The sequence below is a fragment of the Haemaphysalis longicornis genome, unplaced genomic scaffold, assembly GCF_048455015.1.
Source record: "Haemaphysalis longicornis isolate Haplotype H1 unplaced genomic scaffold, Haemaphysalis longicornis Haplotype H1 scaffold_7, whole genome shotgun sequence".
NCBI classification, from domain to species: Eukaryota; Metazoa; Arthropoda; class Arachnida; order Ixodida; family Ixodidae; genus Haemaphysalis; species Haemaphysalis longicornis.
In genome coordinates this window covers 167,642,133-167,670,128 of record NW_027526422.1, presented here as the reverse complement: position 1 = coordinate 167,670,128, position 27,996 = coordinate 167,642,133, and the positions used below count along the sequence as shown (strand labels likewise).

General features: G+C 45.0%; 1 protein-coding gene across 1 annotated transcript; it reads left to right on the top strand.

The window, feature by feature from the left end:
• Nucleotides 1-220: 220 nt before the first annotated feature.
• LOC144145454 (monocarboxylate transporter 12-like) lies at nucleotides 221-26,670 on the top strand. The gene is made up of 4 exons (XM_077677076.1): nucleotides 221-693; nucleotides 11,274-11,417; nucleotides 18,402-19,289; nucleotides 26,467-26,670. Exons 1-4 carry the CDS (start codon nucleotides 471-473, stop codon nucleotides 26,625-26,627), a joined length of 1,416 nt encoding a protein of 471 aa, XP_077533202.1. The 5' UTR covers nucleotides 221-470; the 3' UTR covers nucleotides 26,628-26,670.
• The last annotated feature ends 1,326 nt before the right edge of the window (nucleotides 26,671-27,996 follow it).

The window sequence follows — 27,996 nt, the reverse complement described above, 5'->3', positions numbered from 1 at the left end:
AGAGTACGCTTCGTGCGCTCCTACACTGTCCTTGGCTCCCCATAAAATCTAGGATCCGCTGCTGAATACCACCGGAAATAGGTGCAGCTGCAGGGGCACGTGTGGATGGCAAACGTTTTTGTTGCTTATGGCTGCCATCTGGCTCCAGGTTTGTCGTTTAAGCAGCCGTCGTCAACAACTGAACGAGTTTTATCCAGACAGTAGGGCTTGCACATGTTCGGCCCCACTTCTACGATAGGTGTTTATACGGGGGCGAAATTTATTTGCGTTAGCTCTGCCGAGAAGCCTCTGAATTTTAAATCCCGCAGATCACTGAAGTTACTCGTATTCTGACTTGCTCTAATTCGGCTGCCTCACTGCATTGAACCCCAGGACAATGGAATCAATTGAACATCGAGTGCAGCAAGATGTGAAGCAAAAGCAACGTTAATATCCCCACCTTCAAGTGATTACCGCCAGTGAGCGCAAATATGCCAGACGAGAGAAAACAGACCGCAAGCTTTCAGCAGCCTGAGTACCTGCAAGACCGATGTTGGGCGATACCAGTTGTAGCGGCTTGCGTTATTTTTCTTACCACCATCGTTAGCTCGAGTAAAGGATATATGTATGTGCTTTACATGGATCACTACGTCGTCGACCACGAAACAGCATCGCGGGTGGACAGCACTTTTCTCTTTACCGGGTCTTTAGTAGGTACGTGTTGCTTTATTTTAGGGTCTTTGCTTTCAATTGTAGGACACAGAAAAAATGACCCTGTTCATTTTGGAATTGCTAAGCACCACGACAGGCGGAGATGGCGAGAATAGAACAACAACTGGGATAATGTGAATTCTTCAAAAAGTTTACAGCGCACGTTGGACGGCTTTTCATGCCTCTAGCTGTCGTGGCCAAGATATCATTCCAGTAGAAGCAATTGTGCTAATGAATACCTCTTTAACCGTGAAGAGGGAAAAAAACAAATAGCACAAATGTACTCCTGTTGCTGTATTTGTATGCCCTTGACGACTTCCCTTTAATTCTTTGCCTGGAGACAGTTACTGGCTATGATTTCGCGCGCATGTATAGGTAAGGCTACCTGGGGATTTACCCGAAAAAACTTGTGCAGGGCTAGTAGTGGGATGGCGAGTAGTGCAAGTGCTAGTAATGCAAGAATGCCAATACGGGTACATATACGCGGTCGCATGTACGTCGGTTGTTCTTGCTCTAGCGGCAGTAGTTATGACGTATTTGAGCGAACTTGTGAGAGGGGGCCAGACATGCTCAGAATAATAAATCGCTCTGCAACGCACATTGTGGGCCTGTGTCTCCAAGAACCTACCAGTCGCTAATTGGACTACCCACAATAAGACTTGAGAGCCTCGCTTCGGCACAGCCGCTGTCCTTAGGTGCCAGTTGCCCGGTACACTTAACTAGCAAAAGTGAAATACCCGCTGCCTAATGTTTGTAGCTTCAGCGTTATATTGCCCCCATGCCCCTTGCGCAACCTAAGGCGATGTAAAACGGCCACATAACTGTTTTTGGAAGCAATGAGCTTTTTGTACCGTCAATTGCCGTAACAATATTGTAGTCTCATCCCGGCGCACTTTCGCGGAACAGTCTATTGAATGGTCCTGCAGTAACACGAAGAGAGCATTTCGAGTATCACAACGTGATGCACCAACTGCACCGCATTGTTTGTAGTTTGAACCTCCATTTGATTGCTTCTGCTGTTTTGTATTTATTTCTGTGATGTGTGATTTATTGTTTTCCTTTCTTCCACGTTCTTTCTGTTTTTCATTGGTCCCCGCCCCACCCTTCTCGAAAACGAAACCCTTCATACGTCACTGCACGAACCTTTCATCAGGACAAACATAACGAAGGTGTTCGTGTTATAATCTGCAAAGGGAAAAACGGCATCATTTCTTAGCAATCCTTCGGTTAAAATACGGCAAACAAACGACTACTGCCTTTGCAAATTTTGCGGACGCAAGGCCACCCCACCGCAGTCAAGGCAAGGAAGCCGGCGCTGCGGCCCGAGCACCCATATGAGACAGGCGTAAAGGCTTAGTACTACTCCTGGTTTCCGGTTTGCCTGGTGGAACAGTGGAACCAATGCGCCAACTGTTGAGTTGGGATAGAAATATACGACCCAGGGAACCAAGAGTGTGGGAACTGGACTACCGCACTGGCAATGCTCCGGGATATTGAGTGCACAGTGGCGTAGCCAGAGGGGGGGTTTGGGGGATTCAAACCCCCCCCCCCCCCCGTAATTTTCATTGCACCCCCTTCTCAGTGCGTAGCCAGAGGGGCCTGACCAAGCTGTGCAGCCTCCTCTCCTGCACACCCCCCTCCCCCCCCCCAAAAAAAAAACAATTTCGGGCCGGCGCCGTGTCGCCTGTTTTGCCTGGTACGTCGCCTGTGAACAAAGGCGCATATCTTTCGCAAGTGCCGCTATTAGAAACATGCATGACTAAATGCCTGCCCTACGCATTCTTGCTTACACAAAACGAAGCGCCTGAGTCAGGAAAATTGCAGAGGGGTGCAGCCCCAAAACCGATCGCGCCTTCGGGTAAGCTCAGCGCACGGGAGCGTTGTGTCCCTTTGTGCGTGACATGCTGCCGCACAAACAATAATTGGCCGGCTGAGTTGTTTTCAGCAGAGGTTATTGACTCGTCACGGTATGAACGAGGAAGCAAGGAGTGGTCCTCTCGCGACGGAAAAGAAGAGGGACCACCGGCTATTGACGGGTGAAGACTGGTAGGATGAAGGGCCTAAAGGGAGCTAGCAGGGAATAGACGATTATTGTATGTTAAGCAGAACAACATAAAAGCGGTGGTGGCAGACCACGGCCGCTCCATCTTCTAAAAAGGGGGAGATCAAGCGGCCGTGGGCAGACATTCAATACTCCTGCAAGGTAATTGTAGAATGAGATGCAGGGGCCGCGTATTGGGCAAAATGTGGGGTTTACCTGTATGAATGTCATGCGTGGGCAAAGGGCCTTTGTGAGTGAGGGCAGGGCGCAAAGCAAACTATGCCCCTCTTCTTCGCGTCCCCCCATTCATTCTTCCTTTTTGACGTTTCTGTCCAGCCCGCAAGGGTGTTGTTGGTGTGGTCTCAGATTGTGCGCGCTGCGTGTCCCCTTCTGAAAGCGGCGTTGCGGCAGTCATTTTCACCTCCGCGATTAAGCAGATTTGTTCGGCGGTAGTTGTCTCTAACCTAGGAAATCGGAGAACAGCGGTTCAACAAAAATGGCGTGCTGCGACTCAGCGAGCCAGTTCGAGACTTTATCCTAAACGTGAGGGCACGGCGGTCACTAGCCCTGCCAAAGGCAAACGGCAGTCGCGACAGTAACAAAGAACGGATGGCCATCTTCAACCTCGGCCACAACTAAAGGCCCCCATAGCGTCTATGGCCGATTTTTACCTGGGCGGCCGCTGCCCGGAGCAGTGTATATTCAGGGGCTTAATTGAGACACAGCAACAGCAATATGCTGCAAGGACAGAAACGCCCATGCCTTTGAGAAGCTCATATTCCAAGTGCAAACACACAAAACAGGCCCCAAATTGTAAGTCATTTTCTTCCATTGATTTTTCCTTGCATGAACACTGATGTCTTTTGACGATGGAGATTGCTGTGCCTTAGCTGTGCGGTGTAGACGAATTGAGCACTTCCAAAATTTACACGATGTTACAGCACCTTTGTTTCTGTGAGATAAAAAATGTGTGTCTCGTTTTATTTCGAATGCAATATTTGCGTTTGAATTGGTCGTTGAAAGAAGTGCCCACGGTGAAGCGGATAGGTGACTTTCAATGAACGAAAACGTAAATTCAACTCGTGTAAACGCCTAAATATTTTATTATGCACACTCTTGGAGGGGCATACTCAGAGTGTATCGGGACAGCATTAGTATCGGTACATGAAGAGTTAAAAATATATTAGTTCTCGCTGCAGTTTTAGTAGTTTGCATTTACAGGGACACAACTCCATGTGATGTAGCCTCTGTAGCATGGTGTGCCCATTATCGAGACTTGTGTCACCGCGTTTCATACCAACGCGTGCATCCACTGCTGCACCCAACTTTAAAATCATCATGCAGCGTGCGCAAGTGAAGGACATTCGTAATCGTGGCGCAGAAACGTACGTGCCCTTGTGATAGAATTTTCCGTTAGCGCTTCCTAGCCTTCGAAGTTCTGTGTGCGTAGACGTATCGTTCTTTCAATTCTCAATCGGTCTGCCATGACAACAGAATTTCGTAATTAAACAAACAGTGCACAGACCACAGTCACTATCAAAAGCACCAGCACACCTCCGCTGCCCCCCCCCCCCCACCCCTCCCATACGGGTGCGCGCTAATAGGATTCTTTTTGCCTGGATCCGCAACTGTTCCGTATACATTATAAAACGTCGAATGAAGGTAATTTTGACCAACCGCCAGCATTGCTTAATAACCAATATGACCGAGAAATTATCACTGTAAAAAACTTCGCAATTTTTAGCAAATCTATAATGTCGTAGCCTGAAAGGTGAACATCACGGTCGCTGTCAACCAAGGCAATACTGTAAATGTGCCATTCCTGTCTGTTTCACGCCGAAAAACGGCAGTCTGTAGCATTTATGTATGCGCGGCCATGCCATTACGCATGTTTTCTTGGTGGACTACGGGAAACAAAAGCATCGCACCACGTGCGAAGGTGCTGCTGGCTCTGTACAACTGCGCAATGCTCCGTTCTCTGGTGGCTCATGGAGCTTCCCAACATAATTTCCATTTCCCGAGTCTCTAACGAAAACTACAAAATTCCTGTACGCCCTATACATTCCAGAGGCAACCATGCTCATACACTGCAAATGTTGTTTTATTGTGTACTCGGCTGAGCAATGGCAGCGCACGAGTCAGCTAAAAAGTGTCCTTTTATTAAAGTTTGAAATCGAAATGGTAGTTCCTTATTATAATAACTCCTTCCTCTGATCTCACGGCAAAATTCAAAACACATCAATATTTTGCTCAACTTGCACAGTACATGCCTAACCACAGAGTATGGCCAGACACCGCCGTCCTTGCGTTATTATTATATCTTGCTGAATTTAAAGCTCGATACACAATTGAATGGTCAACTTTGCAGTGACTCACCCAACCTTATCCAGGAGTGGTACCTACACCTAAAGGGAATGGCGTCCCCAGAAACGTTACTGGATAGTGCACGTCTTCAGACAGGCTATAGAGCATTTATGCACGCCCCCTGCCGCCCCTGCCACGCTTGCCGTTTCTAGGGATCAACTTTCTTACCCGCAGGGAAGCTAAACGCCCGCAGGGAAGCTAATTCCCACTTTCTTCAAATTCCTCTCTAGCCCGCTGGGTTGCATATTCCCTCACAGTATTGTGGCGCCATCTAGCGTGATGCCTTCCTACCACGACAGGAAAAAATCGTTCTTTTATCTTCATTCCACTAGTTGCCGCTGCAAGTCTTGTGATCATATGCCGCAATTTTCTTTTCTGTCAGTCTTGACTTGCGCACATTGAGCACCATAAGGGCTACGAGATATGGATTACTAAGTAATCCACTACGGGCAAAGTAAGTAAATGCTATTGATATCATAACTTGAAGTCTTCTCCAGCGTACTAGCGTGTTTTTGAGCCCACTTTTTGCTTTTATGTACTATGAGTAAGGATTGGATCAAATCTACCACATGGGAACATATTTCTCTACGGGCTTTCAGCGCATTCCAATATTTTTAAGCTACCCTCTTTTTTGTTTTGTATGGCTCGGCATCTAAGGGCAGAAGAGGTTTACAACCTTTTTATTCCCTTCCTGACGATGCAGACCAGTGCACAGATAGTGGAAGATCACGTTGATGAGGCATCAGCTGTGTCTACCCATTCAAAAGATGCAGAAATTGATAGCATTGCAGACATGGCCAGCTTGTCAAACGCGAATGCGAGCAGGGACATGTTTCGAAGAACATGAATGTAATTATGACCGCTGGTACATACACTGCCTTCAGCACAAAAAAATCATCCCGAAGTTTTGTTTACAGCCAAGAGCTTTATTGAAGCCTACCGCGTATTACACGTACACCCTTGATTTTTGACTCTTTGACGTATTGTTTTCTGATAGAGTAAAAAGTCTTGTAGAGCAAGTAAACCTTTTGCGAAGCAAGGAAACCTGTTTCCGAAGCAAGAAAACATGAAGGGCTTGCACAATGCAGGAGATAAAAAGATCCAAGCCTTTATTCTTAGGATGATGAAGATGTGCTTTCATAAGCCACGCCCCTTTTCTCACAGGCGGCAGCGCCCTACGTGCCGTTCAGATATTGTTCAAGAGCAAAAAGCCACAATCGGTCCAAGATAACTTGCACAACATACAAGGCTCGCCTCTGCGCGGCTCTGGCTTCGCGAAGTTTCCTATAAAGTAGGACACCCTTGAACGCCCACAGGGAAGAATATTCCCATAGCAGTATTTTTTGTTCCTTGCAACTGCAGGGGTTTTCTCGGTTGTAGTTGTGTTCACAGCATAATAAATAGTGTTTCTGGAAGAATTCACTCATTTATCTTCAATAGAAACCTTATGGGCATTTAAGGGTTAATGACCAACGGTCATCTTGCCTTAGCATAACATGCCACGGTTATCTTGCCTTAGCATTACATGCCCTGCCCACGCCCATTTCTTCTTCTTAATTTCTACTAATATGTCCTTAACACACGTTTGTTCCCTGACACACTCCACTCTCTTCTTGTCCTTTAACGTTACACCTATCATCTTCTGCTCTATTGCCCGCTGAGTTGTTCTCAATTTCATTTGAACCCTCTTAGTGAGCCTCCAGGTTTCTGCCCCGTAGCTGAGTGCCGGTAAGATGCAGCTGTCATACACTTTCTTCTTCAGCGACACTGGTAGGCTGCTATTCATTATCTGAGAATGTCTGCCATATGCACCCCACCCCATTCTTATCCTTCTAATTAACTCTGCCTCATGGTTGGGATCTGGAGTCACAACTTGGCCTAAGTAGATATATTCGCTTACCACTTCCACTGCCTCGCCACCTATCTCAAACCGCTGTGCTGTCCCGAGGTTATTGATCATTAGTTTAGTTTTCTGCATATTAATTTTCAGGCCCACGGTTCTACTCTGTTCGTCCAGTGCGGAAATCATGCTTTGCAATTCGTCCCCCGAGTTACTTAGTAAGGCAACGTCATCAGCAAATCTGAGGTTACTGAGGTATTCTCCATTAACCCTTACTCCCACCTGTTCCCAATCCAACGTTCTGAATACTTCTTGTAAACATGCTGTGAATAACATTGGAGAGATTGTGCCTCCTTGTCTGACGCCCTTCCGTATAGGTAGTTTACTGCTCTCATTATGGAGGATGATGGTGGCTGTGGACCCATTGTAGATATCCTCTAGTATTCTTACATAATGCTCATCTGCCCCCGGGTTCCGTAATGCCTGAATGACTACTAGGGTTTCGACAGAGTCAAATGCTTTCTCATAATCTATGAAGACTATATATAGGGGTACACTATATTCAGCGCACTTCTCTATCACCTGATTGATCGTGTGAATATGGTCCATTGTTGAATAACCTTTACGGAACCCTGCTTGTTCTTTAGGTTGAATGAAATCTAAGGTTGCAGAAATTCGGTTAGCGATTACCTTGGTAAGTACCTTGTAGACGACTGACAGTAAGCTGATCGGCCTGTAATTTTTCAAGTGCTTCATGTCGCCTTTCTTATGCATTAGGATGATGTTCGCGTTCTTCCAAGATTCCGGTACACTTGCGTTCATTAGGCATGGCGTATACAGGTTTGCCAGTTTTTCATGTACAATTTCTCCGCCATCCTTCAAGAGGTCTGCTGTTATCTGATTTTCACCAGGTGCTTTGCCCCCTTTTATTTTTTCCAAACCCTTCCTTACTTCTTCGGTCGTTACCGGTGGGATGTCTATCTCCTCTGAACTACTTTCTGGTTCGGCATTATCCTGAATGTCCCGCCTACTGTACAGATCCCTATAGAGCTCCTCGGCCACTGTGACTATTTTATCCTTATTTGTGATGACATTGCCTTGCTCATCTTTAAGTGCATACATCTGATTTTCCCCCGCGCCAAGGCGCCTCTTCACTGCTTTAAGGCTACCTTCGTTCTTTACAGCGTATTCGATCCTCTCCATATTATACTTCCGTATGTCAGCTGTCTTACGCTTATTGATTAGCTTGGAGAGCTCCGCTAGTTCTATTCTGTCCGCTGCGGTGGAGATTCTCATGGTTTGCCGTTTCCTGATTAGATCTTTCGTCTCCTCTGAAAGTTTACCAGTATCCTGTCTAGCCATAGTGCCCCCGACTTCTACTGCACACTCCGTGATAATGAGTGTAAGGTTGTCGCTAGCTTCCTGTGTCGTAAGCGCTGCTTCATCGTTAAGAGCTGAATATCGGTTCTGCAGCGGGATCCCGAATTCTTCTGCTTTACGTCTTACTGTTAGCTCATTTATCGGCTTCTTTCGTACTAGCTTGTTGCAGTCCCTCCTCAAATGTAGCCTAATTCGAGATCTTACCATACAGTGGTCACTACACCTTACCCTTCCGAGCCCTTTCACATCCTGCTGGACGCCAGGGTTATCGCATAATATGAAGTCTATTTCATTTTTATGATCCCCATTCGGGCTTCTCCAGGTCCACTTCCGACTCTCCCGTTTACAGAAGAAAGTATTCATTATGCGTAGGTTATTTCTTGCTGCAAACTCAACTAGTAAGTCCCCCCTGCTATTTCTACAGCCCAGACTACTGTTTCCAACTGCCTTGTCTCCAGCCTGATTCTTGATTCTTGCCTACTTTAGCATTGGACAAGAAGAGATTTGTACAAGAAGAAGACATTGGACATTTTGGACAAGAAGAACTAAATAAAAAACTAATTCTTACGGTCCACGTCATTTTATTGCGGGTCTCACACTCATCATACTCCACACGCTAAAATAAAGCAAGTAATCACATGAAACTAGGGCTATTTAATGCAATGCCTGCACAAGGTGCCCGTGCGTGCAGAATACGTCCCCTATCACGGGAACAGATTTCCACCTCGCGGTCTGCGGATTTTCTCCCAGTTTACAACTTCACCTGGCGCAAATACCATCATAATCAACACCAATATCATGAGAGAGACCCTAAAGAGGCCATATGAAGACAAAATACAGCCTCGTTCAATTTGGTAGAACTAACTTTGGTAACTCACACGCCCTTTCTAGTCACAGATGTTTTTCAACCGAAGCAATGCAACAAATATCAAAAACTCATATTTAGCGCTGCAGTGACGCAATGTGGGCAGGAGTGAAGTATATAGGCCAGCACTAAAAAGTAGTTATGAATGTATTAACTTCGCGTTACTCTACAACCGCGCAAACATGTTCCTTGGCAGTGGCTTAGGTCGTTGGGCGCCAATCGTACCAACGAGATCCTGTGATGTCATAGAGAAATCGCGAGAAAGTGGGCGGGGATTCGCCACGGCTTCATATGTTCTATTTAATATCTCGACTATTTCTTTGAAGTTGGCGATAAAACTAGTATCATTTTTAGGACAATGCAGTCTTTTTAATGAACACAACATGTAAACTACCGCGCTTTTTTTTTTCATTGGGGAGTTTCGGGAGGGGGGCGGGTGTTTGAGAACAACCTTAGCGCCCCCCCCCCCCCTCTGAAAAAAAATCCTGCCTACGCGCCTGGAGTGCAGAGCCTAAAATGTTCAGGAAGTAATACTTCCCTCTTTCCTCAAATTAGGCATTACATTTGCATAATATTCCTTGAAGTGTCTGCCGGCTGTTTGCTAACGGCGACTGTAGGTGCACATAATTACAAGCGGGATCCGCGAAGTTGGGATGTATCGTGTTAGAATATTGTATTTTGGCACGCTATACCGCCTGTATGTCCCAATGCCTTTCGGTGTTAACTGGCTGGGTTCGTTGCGAACGAAAACCAACCGTGTAGGGGTGTTGGTAGGTTTCTATTTCCTTTTACGGTAATTTCTATTTTCACGGATATACACACAGTTGAGACTAAGGTCTTTGAGAGCGAAGGTAGCATGCGAAGGCAACGGTTCCTACTGCGAGATTTTGCAGGAAAAACCGCGCACAGCGCTGTGACTTGGCGCACACCTTCCTTTTGGCGAAGCCCGGCCAAACAAAAAAAAACTGATAAACTGGCGTAGTCAGCGGCTTTTGTTTCTCGCGCCTTAAGGGCCACTTGCGCTCGTTTGGTGGTGCCACAGCTCTGATGTGTTCAGTGCCGCGTTCCGGCCACTAAACAAGCTCGTCCTTCCGCTGCAAGACAAAGTACCGTAGCATAACCTAATCTAGAGTACCAAAACCCGAATGAGACAGAATCAGTGACCCCTACTTCTTACCAGAACGTGGCTGAAGAAGTCAAGCGGTACTTCAACAACTGAAAAAGTAACACAAGGCTACTGGGCATCGATTATTCAGCACGAAATGTTTTCACTATAAAAAGCTTCTTTTAACACGAGTCAACACATCCGCCGCCTTAGAACCATTAAAAGTCCGGATAAAATGCTGACCTAAGACTAATGCCATCTTGCAGTCTCACTGACCAACGGCGTTTAAATATATATACTGTATTACATATATGCGCCTAAATCCGGTTACGTAGCGCTTGAAGTGACTAAAGCACGGAAACCCGCTAGTCGGCGCCTCGTATTGCGCTCAAACGTCTCGGCAGCCACTGGATAAGTTTCCCAAAAGACGTACCGAAACGTAAGCCAACTATCACAAGGAAATGCCTAAAATGAAACACAGTTGCAGTGAATAAAGCCACCTGTTTTAATTCAGTGCAAAGAAATAACGTTAGAAAACGGCTGTAGAAGAACCATAGATCCTGGGCCACTGTGCTTAGCAGTCCCTTCGATCCAGGTCATCCTAGTTGCCATAAAAAAAACCTCACTAAGGAGACACAGGCAGACCAATATCATTGCGTTCAGGTGACTTGACTGGCTATCCTGAGGTATGACATCGAGCTAATACGTGCGATTAGTAAGACTCCCTAGTAGACTCAAGTTGCCTAACCGACATCCAGTGAGGCGAACCATGTCGACCAGCCACGGTATCGCAGCCTCATGATTCTTTCACAAAAGGGAATTGATAATATAGTAACCATTTGTTTAATTATTACATGGAAACTTTAAGATGAACACGCTCGAGTTTACCTGCTATGTGTAAAAAAGCTCAGCCCAACTTTTGTAAAAGCTGCGCCCAAAGCGGACGAAGCAGGAGCAAAGCTTTATTTTCATGATCATCTCTTTGCAGGTTTCGGCATGGTTCTTGTACAGCACAAGTTTTCGCTATTCTTCCTAACGATGCTCTCAGTCGCTGCGGTTTGCACTGGCCTGGTGGGGGGCGCCTTCTGTCCGGACTTGGTGTGGTTGAGCGTCGCGATCGGAGGGGTCTACGGTGAGAATCAGCGACTGTAACATTGACAACACCACTTTACAAACATCACGTGACGGGGTGCTTCGGAACATTTGTTCAATAATTCCCACCATGCATATTGAAAACAAGTGAAGCATTAAGATTTGTAGGATTTGTGCGGAGAAGCGGTGCCCAGAAAAAAAGGCAAGGGCACGAAGTAGGAACGATGTGCCAAACAATTTTTACAAAAACTCCTTACAGCGGGCCCTTCCCATAGGCCCTCTCATCGGACCGCTCCTTAGAAAGGGTCCTGCACACGTCCCTATAAAAAACGAGCAGATGAAAAAAAGACATAAGGAAATGCGAGCATAAGGACTCCTCTTATGGGAACTAATATCTTGTAGCTTTAAAGGATACCCTTCAATCACAGTTTCATATTAAATGACCTGGGCTCCTCGCGGAGACGTTGGATCGAGAAATTCCTAACAGATGTTGAGCACTCTGTGACACTTGCAAATTGAAATGAATTTACTTCGATAGGGGTGCAAAATAAAAATTCCCGCTCGCATCTCTATACGCTTGTTGGGAGAAAATTTCGAAATTCGTTTCGGGACAATTTTGTGGGCACGATGTATAAACAAAAACAAATTGGTTATATCAAAGGATTGAGTAGTTATTATTATATATTAAAAATGGGTACTTTGCCTAAAATATTCCTTCTCCTTATTAAATTTGTAGTATGGCAAAACCTCATTAATCAGATTTTGTACATTGTATTGGTTGCCTACATTTAAAAATACTCGATCGATATTTCAATAGACCTCCGATAAAGAAGGAATATACGGAAAACATTTTAGTGTGTCTCACTCTCTCAGAAGTACAATTATTTTTGAATTAAAGCATATCGACCTCCTACACAATAGTGAAAATGGCTCCTTGAATTTAAAGTTTCTACAAACAGCAGTTCGTCGGGGTGCTGACATGACCTATTAGGCCTTTCCAGCCCATCAGAGGTGTAATCTAATAAAATCCTTTCGGCCTTCTGGTGGAGCCGCAGGGCGAAATCTTTGAAATTGGTTTTGTGCATTTGTACGAGTATCATTTACCAGCAGAAACTAATTTGTTGTACCAAGCAGTGAGTCGCATATTGGGGAATCTTTAAAGCCACTTGATTTGTTCCGAAATGCAGATGTTGGCTATTAGGGTTGACTAAGGCAAAATCGTAAAACTACTTTTTGGAGATTTTTAGCTGGTAAATACGCCAGCAAAAAGCACTTCGATATCTGGAGTGGTAAAAGAAATAGTCACGAATTTGAGAAAACTCTATGTCCGCAATATACTATGTTAGGGGCATAACTACGAAACATCCCACATTAGTGAGTCATTAAGCTATGAGGGAAATATACTCCGGAAGTTTCAAGGCTGTAGGCCTAGAAGGTTCGGCTGGGCGTTGATGAATCAGTCGGTGAGTCAGTCAGTCAGTCGGGCACTTTATTGTATAGGTATAGATAACATGGGCTCATAGCGTGTTTTCAGAAGTTCCCAAGCAGATGGCGAACGCTATGCTACGGGGGGAATTTAAAATAAGTTCCACTTGAAAATGGGGTTCTATATAACAAATCCCGCTCGCCTCTTTATATGCTTGTGGAGAAAAAAATTCTGAAATCGGTTTTTGGACAATTCTGGGGGCAATATTTACAAAAAAAAACGACTTCGTTATACCAACGCGCTGAATAGTCAATAAAATATCCGTAAAAGTCAATAATTTGACGAAATTCTTGTTTTTCCTTATTATATGGGTGTTATGGAAAAATATTGTAAAACAGTGTTAGAAAATGTTTATTCGTTACCTGTATCCACAAAAACTTGTTCAATGTCGCAAGAGCTCTTGGATAAAATCCAGAATTTGGGGAAAATGTTTTAGTGTGCCTCACTCTCTAAGGGGGGTAATTTTATAATATAAACACATTGAGCTCCTGCATCATAATAAGAATGGTTCAACCTTCAATGGTTCAAGTTCAACCTCGATCCAAACCATGACTCCCACATCACTCATAGCCCTACAGTGGAACTGCCGAACCTTCACTTCAGCGAAAACAAGTCTGACCAGTAAATTAAAGCAACTCAGTCCAGCTTTCCTCCTCATTTAAGAAACTTTGTATACCCCGAAAATTGCTGTCTACAACACTTTCGTAAATCCCTTCATATCACGAAAAAGAGCAACCCCCGAGTATACAGCAACATTGGTCGATGCGTCGATTCCGGGTGTACAATTACAGGTTCCCGCCTCGAACTCGAAGATGCATGAAGTTGTGGGCATTGTCGCCCAGCCACTTTACGGTAAATAGTTAGTCTTGGTGTCCGCCTACTATGAACCATACTCTGCCTCTACAGGCACCGGCCCCTTCACATGGCTTCAATACCTTATCAATGCAAATCCAAATACCCCCATTCTCGTCGGGGGTGAGTTCAATGCACATCATTCGGCACGGGGATATTCAACAAATTCGGCTCGCGGAACAAAGCTCGTTGAATTTACTGAAATCCTAAATGTTCAACTAATCAATGATACAATTTACTCTACCCGCATCGGTCTCCATCCATCTCAAAAGGATACCACACCAGACCTTACGTGAGCCTCGCCAGGTCTTACTAAATCATGGGTACCCCGCTCTACAACGTGGGGCAGTGATCACTTGCCTATTATCATCACATTTCGCGGCAAACGAATCCGGGGCGGGCAGAACAAGAAACAGTGCACCTACCTTAATTGGTCTTCCTTCCGAGATCGTCTGGTTTAATACGACCCCCTACATCACTTGCAGCAATGCTGAAATTGTACGGAAATTCTCTGCCACTGCATTGGAAACTATTACATGCGATGAAGATTCCCCTACCGTTGACAATCACCTCGCCAACCTTTGGAAGCGAATGGAGTACCTCACTCAGCTCTACCGCTATCAGTACCGCTATCAGTACAAGGTCATTATCAATACCAAAAAGAACTATCAAGCGACAACTGGGTAAGTCTGTGTCACAACCTCGGGAAAACACCAGGTTATGTTTCTTTATGGAAACTTTACCGAAGCCTTGGGGACAAAAAATGCAGTAAGACAGCAATAATTAGCACTATCATGCTGAGCAGCACGACTCCCGTGGATACCGAAGAGTTGCTGCTCAAAAGCTTCTTTCCACACGTATCACTAACTCTCGCACCCCCTCTACCCGAAATCCCGATCCCGGAACCATGCTCCAGTCTTGAAAGCCCCTTCACAATCGCTCAACTTTATACAGCATACAATGGATCCACCTCCACATCCTTCCAAAACCAGCACGATACAAACTCTTGGCACAAATCAACGATTCCTGGGAAACCGGGCAGTTACCTCCACATCTCAAGCTATCCCTCATCTATCCCATACCAAAACCTAACAAAAAACAGACCTCTCCTAATGATTTCTCCCATCTTCGGCCAATCTCCCTCACACCTGTCCTATGCAAACAAATCGAACGACTCATTAACAATCGAATAGTGCACTACCTGGAGTATGTCGAACCATATCTTCACCCAGCGCAAACTGGTTTCCCCCCGAATCTCGGCGCTACCGACAGCCTATAGCTGCTGCTACGCGTCATTAATCGCTCAAGCTGTTCGAGACTCCCGGACTATGTGCTCGCACTGGGCCTCCGAAATTCCTTTGACTGAGTCATCCAGAGCGCCATCCTCCATGAACTTGCTAAGTCCTTTCCTAGCCAACGAGCAAAGACATGGGTTCGAAACTTCCTAGAAGCTCTCCCCATCAAGCTTCAAGGAACATTCTCAGGTTGGAACCCTCGTACCTTCTACCTCGACAGAGGAGTTCCTAAAGGCTGCACACTCTTTAATCTAGCCGTGACTAGGATCGCCCGGAACATTCAAAGGGAGACTAGGGCGAGATTTACTATTTATGTGGACGATATCACAATATCGGCCAAGTCAAAGAACTGCCCGAATAAACGAACTATCATTACGGCCCTCCGAAATGCAGTAGAATGCATTTAATCTAGCCTACCGGATATCGGGTTTTCCTTAGCCCTTATAAAACAGAATGTCTGCCAGTTTTTGGCCGCAACCCAGCTCCTGACTTTGCCTGACTTGCCTTACATCATCGTTGGCACCACACCGATCACCGCCAAACTCCACCACATCTGCCTACTAGGCATCCCCGTCAGTTACAAAATTAGCCCGACTGTATGACTGAGCCAACTAAAACAGAAGTAGAATTCGACTCAACATGCCATATGAAGACTATCTAATAAGCATGGAGGAGCAAAACAAGAAGCAGTGCAAACACTAGCCCGCGCCGTCTCAGCCGGTATTCTTACATATGGAGCCCAATCTTGCACATTGAATTGTACCCAACGACCCGCTCTTAATGTCCTTCACAATGCGGCTCTTCGTACAATCACTGGCTTACCACGCCATACAAAAATCTCTATCCTCCAATCTGTGGCTGCCCTTCCACCAATTGAAAAAATCATTCAAGAGCAAACCGACCAATACAACTTTAAGCGGAAACTTACCCATCAAGGTGCCATACTCACGGCCTGGGATAGGCAAGATCGCATCCCCTTACATGATTTCACGATACCCGTTCCTCCATGGCAACGACCTCTCATGACGGAACCAACAACGACTCACCCCTTCACTCGCACAACGGCCATTTGTAGACAGAAAACGTTGTCAGGGGCTATTCAGCACAAAACACCCAGACGAAATCGACATTTATACTGATGCAAGCCTGACACCACCAAATGTTGGAACTGCCTGGGTTTCCCCAGATGACCGAACCGTTATAGCAACCCGACACTCCAAAATTACTGTCACACCCACGGAAGCGGAACTACTCGCCATTACCCATGCTCTTGACTACTTGATTTACGACCACCATCAAACCATACCAAAAAAGATCAGGATGTTAACCGATTGCTACGAAGCATTTCAAGAACTTCGACGACTATTTTCAACGCACCCTTTCATAAACCAAATTATCAGGCAAACAATGGCCCTACGACTGTATGTCTTTTAAGTCCGCATAGACTTGACCCCTGGCCATGATTTGTCGGCACTGGGGAATCAGGCAGCCCAAGAAGCTGCGCAGGAGGCTTGCTTTTTTTTCTCCCCCACTGACCCCGCGGTCGCCCAGCCTTCAGACCTTCCTGAATGCTTGGACACGACCGAGAATACCAGCGTACCCCCCGCTATCCGCATACACTGGCACAAACATGAAAAGAAACTCCGACTCAAGCAACTTACGCCGAGGGATCACGTTTTCAACAGACCTTTCCTTACAAAAACCCAAGAAATATTTATTAACAAATTCTATACAGATGCATCATTTTCACCGGAAACAATTTGCAAATGGTACTACCCCCCATCAACCCACAATGTCCACAGTGTCAGCAAGCCGTCAAGGCTGATTTGCACCACCTGGTCTGGATATTCCCCAAATTCTCTCGATACCGGAATTTAACTTCCCCAAAACCAGATCTCTCACCCCCTATCGATCCCCTCACATTAAATGAACACATCACTAACCTTATGATACGGTTCGCCACTCAGCTGTCTAGCGCGAGTTATACAGGGTGTCCCAGCTATCATGCACCACGATTAAAAAAAGAGTATTGGCGTAACTCGAAGAAACCCTAGTGCATGATGTTTGCAGTAGTGTGGAGAAGCGGGCAGCATTTTTTTGTTAATGAGACCTAACTAATGAATAGTAATCAATTATCTAACTCGAGAAGTACTATCCTAATCACTAAAGTGTCAATGAGGCACTGGTAGGTACCCACGAGGGGCATCTAATTGCGGTATTTTCAGCGACGAAGTAATTGCGTACTCATTCATTCTGACTGGTAACGAACACCCACGAAATGTGAAAGATACCACGTGACCGTGCCTCCGCGCGCATCGTACAGCAACGCCCTCAATCAGGCTGCCTGTGAGTTAGCCAGAATGAAATAAACAAAAGAAAGAAAGAAGCAATCGCGACCGAGTTTCTGCCTTTTCTGCACACGCGCACAGCGAATCTTGCTGTTGCTGCTCCTTCCATGCATGCCATTATCAAGGTGATGTGCTGTCTCTTCGGGCATGTGACAGGCCAAGCAGTTGCTTTCAATCAGCTTATTTGGGGACGCTGCTTCAGAATGCACGCGGAAACGCCGTCACGTGGTATTTTTCATATTTCGCGGTTTTTTTTATGAGTAAGAATAAATGAGCAGGTAATTAGTTCGTCGCTGCAAATACCGCAGTTAGAAGCCCCTCGTGGGTACCTACAAGTTCCTCATTGACACTTCAGTGATTAGGGCAGTTATTCTCAAATTAGGTAATTAATTACAATTGATTAAGTATTATTAACAAAATAATTACTGTCCGCTTCTCCACAGTACTGCGAACATTGTGCACTAGGTTTTCTTCGAGTAACACCATTGCTCTTTTTTAAATCTTGGTGCATGATAGCTGGGACACCCTGTATAGCGATGGCCTACACAGTGAATGAACCATTTAATGCTGAAAAATTGTCCCGTCAGAAACTTATGCCGCCTCCCGCAGACCACGAACTCATACGAGCCCCCTTCAACCATGAATCCTCTCCTCCCAACTCGCCTTCCCTTTTGAATAAAAGATTTAACAACATGCGAACAAAGATTTAACAACACAAGGCGCGCACGCAGGCAGCTTGTGAGTTGGAAATATGTTGCGGATTGAGTCTAAAATGACAATGTTATTGAACCATTGCAGTAAAAAAGTGCATCTTCGCCAAACGCAAATGTGTTGGGTTAAATACCAAACTTTAGTTATATAAATAATATGCATCTGAGTTCAGCAGACAAAGTTAGCCTAGTTACAATACCTTTCATAAGCGTAAACCACAAATTGAAGTACCAACAGTTGTTTGAGGTTTATCGCGAAAACTAAGCTTTGTATAAATTACCCGTGAATTTTCTATGAAACAAATTTCTGTGTGTATATTTTCTTTGTATCAGGTGCGGGGTATGGTGCCACTTTGACGTGCCTCAGCTTCTACACACTGCTTTACTTCGACAAGTACAAGGCTACTGCTACGGGAGTAAAGTTTGCAGCCCAGGCGGCTTCAGGACTTGCCGCCCCGCACATCATGCCTCTCCTTGTGGGTCGTTATGGTCTACAGGGGGCACTGCTCTTATGTGGAGCCCTTGCAATGCAAGCCGCACCGCTCATGATGCTTATTAGACAACCTCGACCCTTGAAGTTTTGCTCGCATATCAATGGGAAGGTGCACCGACCAAGCGGCTCAGAAGAAAACAAGCAGGCACAGAGGGTCAACGCGATTGCAAAACCCTCAATCCCACAGATTCCGCCAGCTCTCCCGTTATCCTCAGCTTTCCAGTCTAAACCAGCCGCTCATATTGTTGCTGTTTCCTGGAAAAGCGTTACAAAAATGCTGTCTATTGGAGAATTATATGTCCTCCTCATTTTATACTTCACCGTCGATTGGACTCTCATGATTCACGCCACAACGGTCGTAGACTATGGACGCGACAAAGGAGCTCTCCTGGAGGACGCCAACTACCTCCAGACGTACGGTGCCGCTGGCGAACTGGTTGGCCGACTTGTTGTGCCAGTTTTCTCAGACAAGGTTCCCTTCGGTCATTGCCTATTTGCAGCAGCGGGGCTGTTCGGGTCATCGCTAACACTATTCGGAATGACTTTCAATCAAACTTTTGCGTGCTTTGCAACTCTGAACGCATTGTTCGGTGCGTGTTTGGGATACGTGACCTGCATGCGGTCTGTTCTCATCACAAACTACCTGGGTCTAGAACGACTGCCATTGTTCTACGGTATCGTAGGCCTCGCACTAATCCCCGCATCACTTGGGAACCCCATCATTTTAGGTAAGCAAAAACTTTTTATGAGTAATTTTGCATAATTTCTTTCAATGGTGACGCTATCTTTCCTTAAGACAGTGTGGCACCTTATTTGCTGTACTGACCAAAACCATTTTTGCTCTAATCCGGGCCTCCATTAGCATGCAACTATTTTACCCTCAAAAAACCCTCTCAGGCACGTAGGGCAAAAAGAGCACAGGTCCAGAAGTGTGGAGCTCGAAGAAGTTACAAAGTAAATTTTAAATATACCAAAATAAACAGCGCCCTCAGAAGGCTGCGTGGCCAAGACATGTCTTCAACCATATCTGGAGCATGTGGTGGTAACCACGTTGAAGAACAAAGGTTGTGACCTTTTTCTCAGTGTTTCTTTCCTATATTTTTATAATTGCACCTAATCATTCGGCGGGTTCATAAAGATTCACCCAATTAATCCTAAAAAACTATTAACCGATGGTATCAGACATCTCTACATGCACGCCCGTCGAGGTCAACCATTGTCATGGCCTCGGCAATGCAAACTTAGCCGATTAGTTCGACCCTGGAACCTCATGCATTATCCACTTCGGTCCACGCACTCAGGGTGTATTGAAATCGCCTGTTTATTTTTTTTTTTTCAAAGCTGCCTTGCCACAATGGTCCTCCTTAAACAATTGGGCAGTCTGTCAAAATACGAGTGTGCCCTATTGCATTCCTTCTCAGGGCGCTATCCAGGGAAGGCGTCTCTTAGTGGTGTGGATTCACTAGGTATGGAGGGAATAGAACACATAGAAGCTCTGAGCCGGTCTCACCAAATGCGACTCTCTCATGCAAGATGCGTGAGGGCGTCTGTGAAGAAGTAGACGACTGAAGGTTCACATATTCAAACGCAAAAGAGTACGGTACTCTGCTTCTCAAAAAGAAGAAACAGGCGTTTCTGCACGTCAAGGTGGATCCTGAATGTGAAAATCTCCGACAGCGCTCTGTCTGACTGAGTTAAACTTGAGGAAGAGTCAAATACACAAACTAAGGCCCTTTTTCGTAAGAAACGTCTAAAGAAGTAAGAAATTTTTCGAGGATCCAGAAGAAATACTTGAGAACATGATTGACCCATGAGATGAAGATTGGTCCTCTAGGTGGTAAAAATTATTCCGGAGCCCTCTAGTACGGCGCGTCTCATCGCGTGCGTTGCATCGGCGCGTTTAGCCCTACAATCAATAAAATCGATCAGTCTTTCACTTATTTCAATCTTATGTGTAATCATCACCTGTAGTCTTTTTCTGTAAATGCTTCATCTTCTTCACCTGTACGTGATCATTATCATCGCTGAGGCTGGTTTCGCTTGGCTGCGCATTCGCCAAACAAAATGCGTCGGTTTTCCCTTTCCTGTCAGCGAGCGACGTCTCTTTACACACACACACACAAATATACGAAGGCTTGCCCCAAGCCGAAACGCTAATGCACTTTCGTTCATTACCAGTTAGTCTTCTCGTTTACAATATATATATATATATATATATATATATATATATATATATATATATATATATATATATATATATATATAACGCCGCTTGGGAAAACCAACGGTGTTCGACGCACGTGAAAAAGAAAGGAAGAACATGCCACCGATGCAAATCACGTGACTGACTCCAATTGTGCCAGCGCGTGGTACGTGTAATCCCACGCTGAGGGTAGGAGGCTGCACAGGAGAAATGTCACATATTGGGCAGCTTTGGGTGTAATAGAAACGTTCTTTGGCCTTTGAAGGAACAGGTGTCGCTACCGAAAATGCGGGATGAAGCAGGCCACATGATTGCTTAATTTAGCATCGCTGAGCACAATAAACCTGAAAGTGCTTACGTTTTCGGTTCGGTTATATCGAAAATATCTTTTTTGATGCTTACGTATTTCTAGCACAGTACAAGGTCGCCCTGAAGTTATAAGTATAAAGAGGGCTGAACCTCACGTGCATGCCATTTATTAGTTAAACGCACCAATAATTTTACGAACATATATCAATACGGCAGAAAGTATGTAGCGAAATGATACTTCGAAGTTTTTAATGATAGTCTTCTTCGCTATGCGTTGTCTGGGCGTTTCTCGATTTTGGAGGATAAAAGCTGTATCTATGTAAATTTATGTCCACACATAATTGCAGTGCAATGGTGAGCGGTACAGTGAGCTGCAGTGGTCCGCGCATCTATCTCATATATGCGGCTTCTTTTTGTTAATGCTGTATGTTGCGTATGATAATTTTGATTGTTAAAAGGAAACAATTATGTTTTTGTGAGTTTCACTTTAAGCGGCCCTTTTCACAAAAAGAGAAGTGTTTATCTTCGTGTACGTGGAAAAAGGTGAGAGGGTAAGGGGATTGATATCTCCTATCTATCGAGGCGTGCCACTGTTAAAAGGGCGGTTGGCATCGGGTGAACGGGTGGCAAAGCTGGACGAAGTCTTTATTGATGCCGCTGTGACCAGTAGCCTTTCAGTCGTATTTGTTGCCCTGACGCCGTACATGTTGCATTAGCAGGGAAGGACTGGAGGAAGTGTTTTCTCGCATCGCAACAAGAGGCTTTCAAGGATCGCGGCGGCCGCTGGGTACTTGGTTTTGGCGCGTTTCAAGAATTGGTAGGCTTGAATTTCTGGAGAATTCATGCCGGCTGGTTGCTGCATTTCCCCCTTCTTGCTGTTTCTTACAATGGAAAAGTTTCACGTTAGATTTTACGCTCTCAATCTATGGCGTGAGGAGTGGGCGGTATCGCAGGTAACGTGAGGACATTTGCGCGCGCGCCAGAATTTCAACAGACTGCGTTTCGCTTTGTCCCCTTCACCATAAATTTGGCTCCATGTACGCGACATCCTGGTGACATAATTTGGAATACAGAATTTCTTAGCTTGCACCCAGAAACGGTGGTGGGTGTTGGGGTTCGGCATGCGCTGTTGTTAATCAAACTATAATTTAGAGGTCCGCAGAAACCCCCATGCATATATACGTCCCCAGAAAGATGAACAATAATTTGGTTTATGGTTCTTCGCTGGAGCCTTTGTTCTCGCTTGGAGAGAACGTGTATTCTTACGTTTTGTTTGTTGGTCTTCGGTATTGTCGAGTCATTTAATAAAATAACTGCCTCAAGAGCACACTGAACCAGCCCACATAAAATTATTTCCTAGACGTTCTGTCGGTTCTGAATACAGTTTTTCACATATTAGATCAATTCTCAACGGCCACTCGCACTAATCCTTCCATCGCACTCACTGTAAAACAGGCCCGAGCGGGCATACACGAGTTAGTCACTTTTTAATTGCTTTATACTGTCTTCGTGCTTTCGACTGTCGATGGCTGTGCGCGAAAATAGTTTGTGCCAGTACCTACATGCGTGAGACGCGTCAGATCATTTCGTAGAGCTGGTATTTACGCGACAATTGTGAGTTGGAGCTTTTGCGTGTCAGAGAGCACTATCGCGGCTGGTAAAAGAGCAGGTGTCGCAGTTGCGTAAATAGAGGATGCTCGTCCGCACCTCCCAGTCCGTAAAATTGAATTCGTGCTCGTCATCATCATCGTCAGTCTATATACGCCCACTGCAGGGCAAAGGCCTCTCCCATGAATCTCCAATTATTCTGTTCATGTGCTACCTGCGACCAATTTGTCCCCGCAAAATTCCTTATCTCATCTGCCCATCTAACTTTCTGCCGCCCTCTGCCACGCTTGCCTTCTTTAGGTATCCACTCTGTTACCTTTAATGACACACGGTTATCTTGCCTTTACAATGCGTGCCCTGCCCACACACATTTCTTTTTTTTATTTCTACTAATATGTCCTTACGCACGTTTGTTACCTGTCCCACTCATCTCTCTTCTTGTCCCTTGAAATTGAGTTAAAATTGTTTCATTGACCATTTTTAATGTCAGGTATTAGTTTCGTTGGTTTCTGGCTTCTTAGCCTATTTGTTGTAATGGATTCGTTAAAAAATATCATAAAGGCATAATCCGTGTTTACGCTAAGTACAAGCCCACATTTAAAAGAAATACACTGAGCACGTTGACGATAATAGTAAAAGCGTCTTCAAGAAAAACAAAGCATGCATTCATTTTCGATTGCAATACGGTAAACACTCAGTTCTAAGCAGAATGATATTTTCAGAACGATACAGCTTTATCTCTAGTATGTAATTGAAATCGCAATACCGCAAACATACCTACATACTGCCCGTCAGGAATAAAGTACATCGTCCATAACATTGTGGTAACTCGCTAAAAATATGATTCGGGTACCCATAAAACCAGTGATGACACTCGTGTAAAAGACATTGCAAAGCTATATTATTTAACACCTTTTTTTACTCTTTTTTTTGCTGATATTTTACAAATCGTATGACGCGAAAAAATTCTCTGAAAGCTTGACCTACCTTTTTTGACCATATGAGTGAATGGAGAAGATAGTTCCCAATTTTCGCTTCAACATACTTGCGTCTGTGTTGCAGTGTGTCTTATCAAAGAGTGTAATTAAAGATGCGCCCTGAGAGACAGAGCCACTATTTGCCCCGGGCGTTTGAAAGATTGTTTTCGAGAACGGGAAGCTATTACAAACTCCTTATGTACCAGGAGAGCAATCAGATAGTCTTTTAGTTTAAGAAGAGACATTATTGTTCTAGAATACAGAAGACGTAAAGACAGCGCTCAAAAAGCAACTTGGTACATGATTCACAAGGCAGTGGCGTAGCCAGATATATTTTTCGGGGGGTCTTATATATCGTCGAAATAACAACAATAAAAGAGAGCCTGTGCTCATAGCCATTTTTCGCATTAGTGAATCAGCACCCTCATTTTCATCTGTACATGTGATTAAATATAATTGGTGAAAGGAAGACTGAACGAAAGGGAAAGAAAAATTGCAGCCCTAAAAATTTCGGGCACTGTTGTAACACCGAAGCACGCCCCTCTCCGCATCCCCCCCCGCCCCCCCCCCCCCCCCTCTGCTAAGCCCTTGTCTCAAGGCTCTAGTGTGGAGGCATATTATGTGCCTGAAGAGTGCGTGATAGGTAAATCGCCAAGACGCGACAGAAGATGTCCGTCGTGACTGGAAGATGGAACAGTATTGGGTGCGAAAGATGCCGGTTTCAAAATTCTTTTGTAATTTGGCTTGAGCTGAACAAAGAAAAGTTTTTCGCTAAAGTTTTTGACTAGTTATCCAAGTTTAACACATCGTCCCGGGTTACATCTAAATATAACGCGGTATCGACTTTTTCATTTCCTTACTAGTGACCTGGCGCTTGCCCACAGAATAATCTGCAGTTTTGTAGTGTATCTAATAACTATAGAAAACCGATGTGAAGTCATAAATCTAAAATTGTGAGACCGCCATCGGCTCGTGACAATTATAAATTTCTACCAATAGGAAATCCTCCTGCATAAGGCGTGTAGAAGGGCACCACCAGCATTATCAGCAGTGCTATTTTCACTATACGGTTTTTTCCGCACATCAGGTATTGCAGACTCAAAACAGCGTCCGAGAAAATTTCCTTTGCGGTAGCGAAAGCTAAGTGTCAGAGGGAGCTTTGGGGCACTCCAATTTTTTGCTCGTAGCAAATATCTTGGAACTTCTTCCTCTGCAGCTCTGTAGAAGACAACGCTGCATCATTGTCGGTCTCGCCAGAACCCACCGAGCGGTGGCACCTGCTTGCGCTGTACCTGCGCCAGTTTTACCAACACCTTTATGCTAACCTGGCGTGTTGTCTACGCTGTATAACGATGGCGTGGCAGCCGGAGAACCTTGACGTCCATTAAAAAATTTGTCTGTGGCGAGGGTCCTAATCACCGTTATAATTTGAACAAAATTGGGGCTGATGGCGCCTAACCTTTAGCCGATGCTGTAACACTTTAGGCCTACTTCCAGTAAAACGGTGGCAACAACCACTTCTATCATTCAAGCCAATAAAAACCAGAATCTCTAGAGACGCTGTATGAACGACGGCTTCATTTATTGTCACACAAAGCAGCCCCTTAGTCCTACGCCACTCAAGTAAGCGAAGCCGGGATTGCCGAGCTAGTTTTATCACTAGGCATTCCCGAAATTGAAGAGCGAAACTCACACCATACTTTTAATTCATACACCTACTGGGTGGCCTTAACTATTTTTGTCAGTGACCTTAAGATGTTGACCTCGCTCCAAACAAATACTACAGAAAAATAAAATCTTCGGTGCTGTATTTTTGCTGATTTTCCTTACTCTGAACAAACACTACCGACGTAGTAGGAGTGGTCCAGGCCGGATTGATTTGTTTCCTATGCACGTACTTTTACCATCTTTCGGTGCCCATATATACATGCATCGAAGAACTTCTTTTAAGTGTATCCTCCAAACGCAAAAAAACGGCGCAGGCGACGGGACTAAGCACGAAAATACAGCGTAGGTGCTGTTTCCTCGCTTGCACCCGTCGTCTGCGTTGTTTTTCTTAGAGGTACAATGTACCAACCAGTTCATTAGGATACCCTTCTCCGCAAAGATGTCGCATATTAGGTTTAATCCTTTTAGACCATTCTACTCGTCATACTTTTTCACAGTACGCAAAGAAAGTTAGCAACAATGTATTACACAACCGGTTTAAAGTGTGGTAATGTTTGCATTGACCGAAGAAAACCTGGGTAGAAGGGATACCTAAAATATTTGTCATCGTCGGAGCAAAGGATGGTGAAAGCGGTAAGAATAAGAACAGCGTCTCTTCTTACACCCATGGTAGAGTCCTGGAAGAACTATTTTTCCTCCATTTTACATTAGCTGAATGACTGCACTCGCTACAATTTAAGTATCAGGTGCGTTTTGCTCAACCAGTACGTTTACCTAGTAAAGGCTTTGACTACAGGTATAAAATACCCTACCGGCCACCTATTTCGAGCGCCTTTTTCTGTATAACTTTCCAAGCAGAGGCAAAGGTGCCACGACACATTCCCTGTTGCGTAATCAAAACGACTATCAAGGAATTCTTATTTGTGCTGTGCACGCTATCACTGAGCAGCAGTACTTGTAAATAACCACAGCCAGAAAGACGTTTAAACGCCATAAATGTTCATGTAGTAAGACGTTACGAAGTAAGCGTAGTTTAAGCAGGATTAACATATGCCTTACGAAATCTCCCCCTTATTTCATGCAGACGGAATAATGCCTTCGCGTAACACTAGCATTCTTTGTTTCGTTTTCCAATCGCAGGTTTCTTCCGTGACACTCTGGGGTCCTACGACAGCTTTTACCGCGTCTTTGGAGCTGTGAACATTGTAGTTTCAGTGCCTCTGTTTTGCATAACCTTCCGAGACCGAGCAAGAAAAAGAGACTGGGAGGTTAACCACGAGGGCGGCCTGCCTGAGGGATGAACCATTTATTCGCATACTCTGATGGCTGCCTTCACCATTTTTGAGTGGCCGCGAAATTAAAAGTTCAGAATCTACTGTCATTTGTACGTCTCTCGTTGCTGCCCGTGTTTATGTATGCGTGCTAGTGTTCTTTTACACAAACCTGAGAATATGCGAATGGCTCCAAATACCACCTGGCATACAAGCACCTTTATTCTATAGTATCAAGCGTATTTAAGATCGCAACAACTTTCTACAATTTACCTTGGCTTTCAAAAACAGCAGAAGGGTTAGAGACCCGTCTCATGCGTGTGTGACTTCACACTGCCTGAATAATTGCGAACGTGCGCGGTAAGAAAGGAAAAACTGGTTTATTGTGGGTTACCAGGAAGCTGCATTTTACACTACGGAAGATCGTCAGAGAAAGAGTGATTTCCCGAATTGTTCAATACTCTGGCGTTTATTATCTCCTCTGACTGACGAAGGCTGCGGAATGACGTTGGAATCGCATTTCCGCATCTTATTTAAGAGGGAAGTGCAAATGCAGATGCTCACGTAGATGCAGACATCCATATGAAAACCTCCGGCGGCACCGAATCACTTCTTATGGTTTCTGAAGGTCAAAGCTTTAATGTTTGAGTGAACACCTACCATGGCGGTCTGCTTCGGCCTGAACGTTTTTTCTGAGGGACGTTTTCTGAGGGACGATTTCCTTTGTGATCGATTTCTGCCCTAAATCTTCCGATCTGTCTCACATGCGTTGTGTCGGTGCTCGTTCGGTTCTACTTTTAATGAGATAGTTGACAACACTGGTGGATGTCGCTCCACGTCCGCTCGTTTTTCGGTTGTGTTTTTTTCCTTCCTTACTTTATATGCGGTGTAGTGACCCGTAAATTCAAAAATTAACTAATTTTTTGCATGGACTGGTAATTTACTCTGCTTGTAGGTGTCTTTTTGAGAAATGTGGCGTACCTCCGAGCATTGATTATCTTTTTTTAGCGAATGCGTGAATGCGGGCCCTGCTTGTGTAGCCAAGGACGCAGATGGCCAGAGACTGCTCTAAAACACGTGGATATTGTCTTACATTGCTTCGCGTTACCAAAGTGTACACCCCTCTTTTCCGGAGGCCCCTCAATGCGGGCGCTGTTAAGTCGGGTGCACAATGGTCGCAAGTAACTGCGACTTATGAATCGAGCACTCTACAGGGCGCACAGGGCTTGGCGAGCGCAGGCTGCGGAGAAACTCCCCGCGGCGTTTTATGACCCTGCGAACAGGGCTGCACGTCACTAATGAGAAGACGGTGCTTTGACCGGAGTTTTCCAGGCTTCCGCAAAAGCGCAATGGTTTCCGGGCGTTGTGTGGTGTTTGTGTATATTTGCTTTCCTGTTCG

Bases quoted from the DNA above. Each gene is read 5' to 3' on its own strand.
- LOC144145454 (XM_077677076.1), top strand. From the start codon at position 471: ATGCCAGACGAGAGAAAACAGACCGCAAGCTTTCAGCAGCCTGAGTAC. The intron at 694-11,273 runs GTACGTGTTGCT...ATCTCTTTGCAG, and splicing joins CTTTACCGGGTCTTTAGTAG to GTTTCGGCATGGTTCTTGTA. The intron at 11,418-18,401 runs GTGAGAATCAGC...TCTTTGTATCAG, and splicing joins CGCGATCGGAGGGGTCTACG to GTGCGGGGTATGGTGCCACT.